This window comes from Nansenia antarctica (assembly GCF_963989245.1).
Source record: "Nansenia antarctica genome assembly, chromosome: 7".
NCBI classification, from domain to species: Eukaryota; Metazoa; Chordata; class Actinopteri; order Argentiniformes; family Microstomatidae; genus Nansenia; species Nansenia antarctica.
Genome location: NC_137677.1, coordinates 7424819 through 7427318, shown reverse-complemented (window position 1 = coordinate 7427318; position 2500 = coordinate 7424819). Strand labels below are relative to the sequence as shown.

Sequence of the window (2500 nt, the reverse complement as noted above, 5' to 3'; positions counted from 1 at the left end):
GGGAGAACAGAGGGATGGATGGAGGGAGAGGGAGAGCAGAGGGATGGAGGGATAGGGAGAACAGAGGGCGAGAGCGTGGCCACCTGCTGCTCGTCATCTGTCACTGCGTCCGTGGTTATTCCAACGTGTGGCTCCTAATTCTTAATCTCTGCTAATCCCTCATCCCCTCCCAGCCAAGCCCAGCCAAGCCCAGCCAAGCCCAGCCAAACCCAGCCAAACCCAGCCCTGCAGCTGTAATTGATGCGGTTAACTAGATACACTTTCTCAACCCTCCCCCTCCCTCCCTCCCTCCCTCCCCTCCCTCTCCCTCCCTGTTTCCAGACCAGCGCACTAAAACATTAAAAGCAGCAACCTACAAGACACGCTACACCACCCAACCACCAGCCTCCCCTGTCTGAATGAAGGGAAACAAGATATAGTGATTCAGACCAGAGAAAGAGAGAGGAGGAGGAGGAGGAGGAGGAGGAGGAGGAGGAGGAGCAGGGTGGACAGCGGCCAGGGAGGTCTGATATGTCCAGGTCAAATAGCCTTTAGACATTAAGAGCAGCGCACCCTCCAGTGCGGTGTGGGTTGCAGGAGAGGTGTTTCCCCGTGCACAGACGAGGCTGTGGCGGGCCGCCGTAGGCTAATTCTATCCCGCCGCAGTCTCGTAACGGACCGGAAAGAGTTTCTAGCGCGAGTCTCACGAAATCCCGCGGGGGAAACTGTTTGACAACGCCCGCTCCTCACCTCCGGGTCCGTGCGTTTTACACCGAGCCCTCGTCTTCCGATTTCTTTTGAAATACATTTTTAGGGCCTTTCTGCTTTTATTGGGATAGAGACAGAAGAGATTGACAGAAAGGACGGGTGAGAGAGAGGAGGGATGACACGCGTATGAGAGAGTGGCGGGGGAGAGGGGACTGACCGGTGAAGAGGTCTCCGTTGCTGTAGGCCTTGCCCCGGCCCTCCTCGTCGCTGGGCACGGCCGACACCTGCTTAGCCGAGGTGCAGCCCATCGCCTCACTCTCTGTCTCCTCTCCTGGGCATCGCACGCTCACCTGGAGGGAGGGGGGGGGGGGGAGAGGGGGAGGGAGGGAGGGAGGGAGGGAGGGAGAGAGGGAGAGAGACAGAGAGAGAGACTGTTAGCGTCCACAGCCGTTACATGGAGAGACACAGTAAGACATTGGAGTTCAGAATCAGAATCAGAATTTATTTTATGACATCCTTTTATTACATCCAATTGCACAAGAGTAAAAATCTTTGTCTTAGGTTCTTCAACATTGGCATTGCAGCAAGATACAAAATCAACAATAATAGAGTCAAGTAAAATAAGTAACGTAAGTATTAATAATCAGGGTTCTCACACCTTCTGAAACATAAAATTCAAGCACCTTTCAAGGACTTTCAAGACTCAATTCCCTCAAATTCAAGGACCCAACACGGCATAGATTGAGACAGATCTAGACTGAAGCTCAGCTTCTACCCCAGGGCCATTCAGGCCCTGAACACAGCAAAGACCTAGGTTCTAGGCCCTGGACAATCTAGACAATTTGATGGCAGCTACTAGATTGAAATCAAGTGCAACACTGAAACACAACTGTGAACATTTCAAACCTGCAAACTGCGACACTTTAAATGAATGTGCAATAACACTATGAGCAATATGACAACCCTCGGGTACATAAGGTTCAGAGATAGGAAATGTTAGAATAGGTATAGCATAGCATAGAGTACAGCACAGTGTTTTATTTGTATAGTATAGTATAGTGGATAGTGTACATAGCCTTTATTTATGTAAACCAGCTCTTTCCCCTTGTTTTTTTTGTTTTTTTCCTAGCACCAGGGGAGCCCCCCCTCCCAAATTTCGTTGTTTGGTACCTGTACTATATCAATGACAATAAAGACCATTCATTCATTCAGATGAGAATTTATATAATAGGAATTATCCGCTCACAGACAACAATTAAAAAGAGAGGCTTGAATGTGTGAACACTAGATGGTCTCTTGCGTTCTCTACCACAGCACAGCAAAACAATATATATTTTCTAGAGAGAGACGGGAATTCAAGCACTTTCAATGACCCATATCTATTTTCAAAAACTTTTAAGACCTTGATTTTCTTTTCTCAAATTCACAAACTTTCAAGGATTCCAAGGACCCGTGGGAACCCTGAATAATAAAGTGATAATGAAGTGATAACGTGATGGTAGTTGTACTACAGCGGGACCAGTCGTACTACAGTGGAATCAATAGTGCAAAAAGCTGTGCATCTTACAGCAAGATGAAAGTGACGTGTCCGTTGTGTTCAGTGACGACAGGGAGAGAGAGAGTGACACCGTCTCACAGCCCAGCTGACAGACATCAACACTACGTCACCGCCACAGACCAGCAGGACTGTCAGTCGCCATACACACACTGTCAACGTGCACACAGGCTGAGAAGCAGCCTGTCAGTCTCTCACTCACTCACACACACACACACACACACACACACACACACTATAGAGTGACAGAATCAGTAA

The 2500-nt window shown here is 48.6% G+C and overlaps 1 protein-coding gene across 1 annotated transcript in view; it reads right to left on the bottom strand.

Moving 5' to 3' along the window:
• Nucleotides 1–2500, bottom strand: part of LOC308161547 (uncharacterized protein C1orf21 homolog) — a 21658-nt gene that overhangs the window by 9349 nt on the left and 9809 nt on the right. The window contains exon 2 of the mRNA XM_080535571.1: nucleotides 905–1037. Coding sequence (XP_080391697.1) covers nucleotides 905–995 — 91 coding nt within the window. The 5' untranslated portion in view covers nucleotides 996–1037. The remainder of the gene's footprint in view (nucleotides 1–904; nucleotides 1038–2500) is intronic.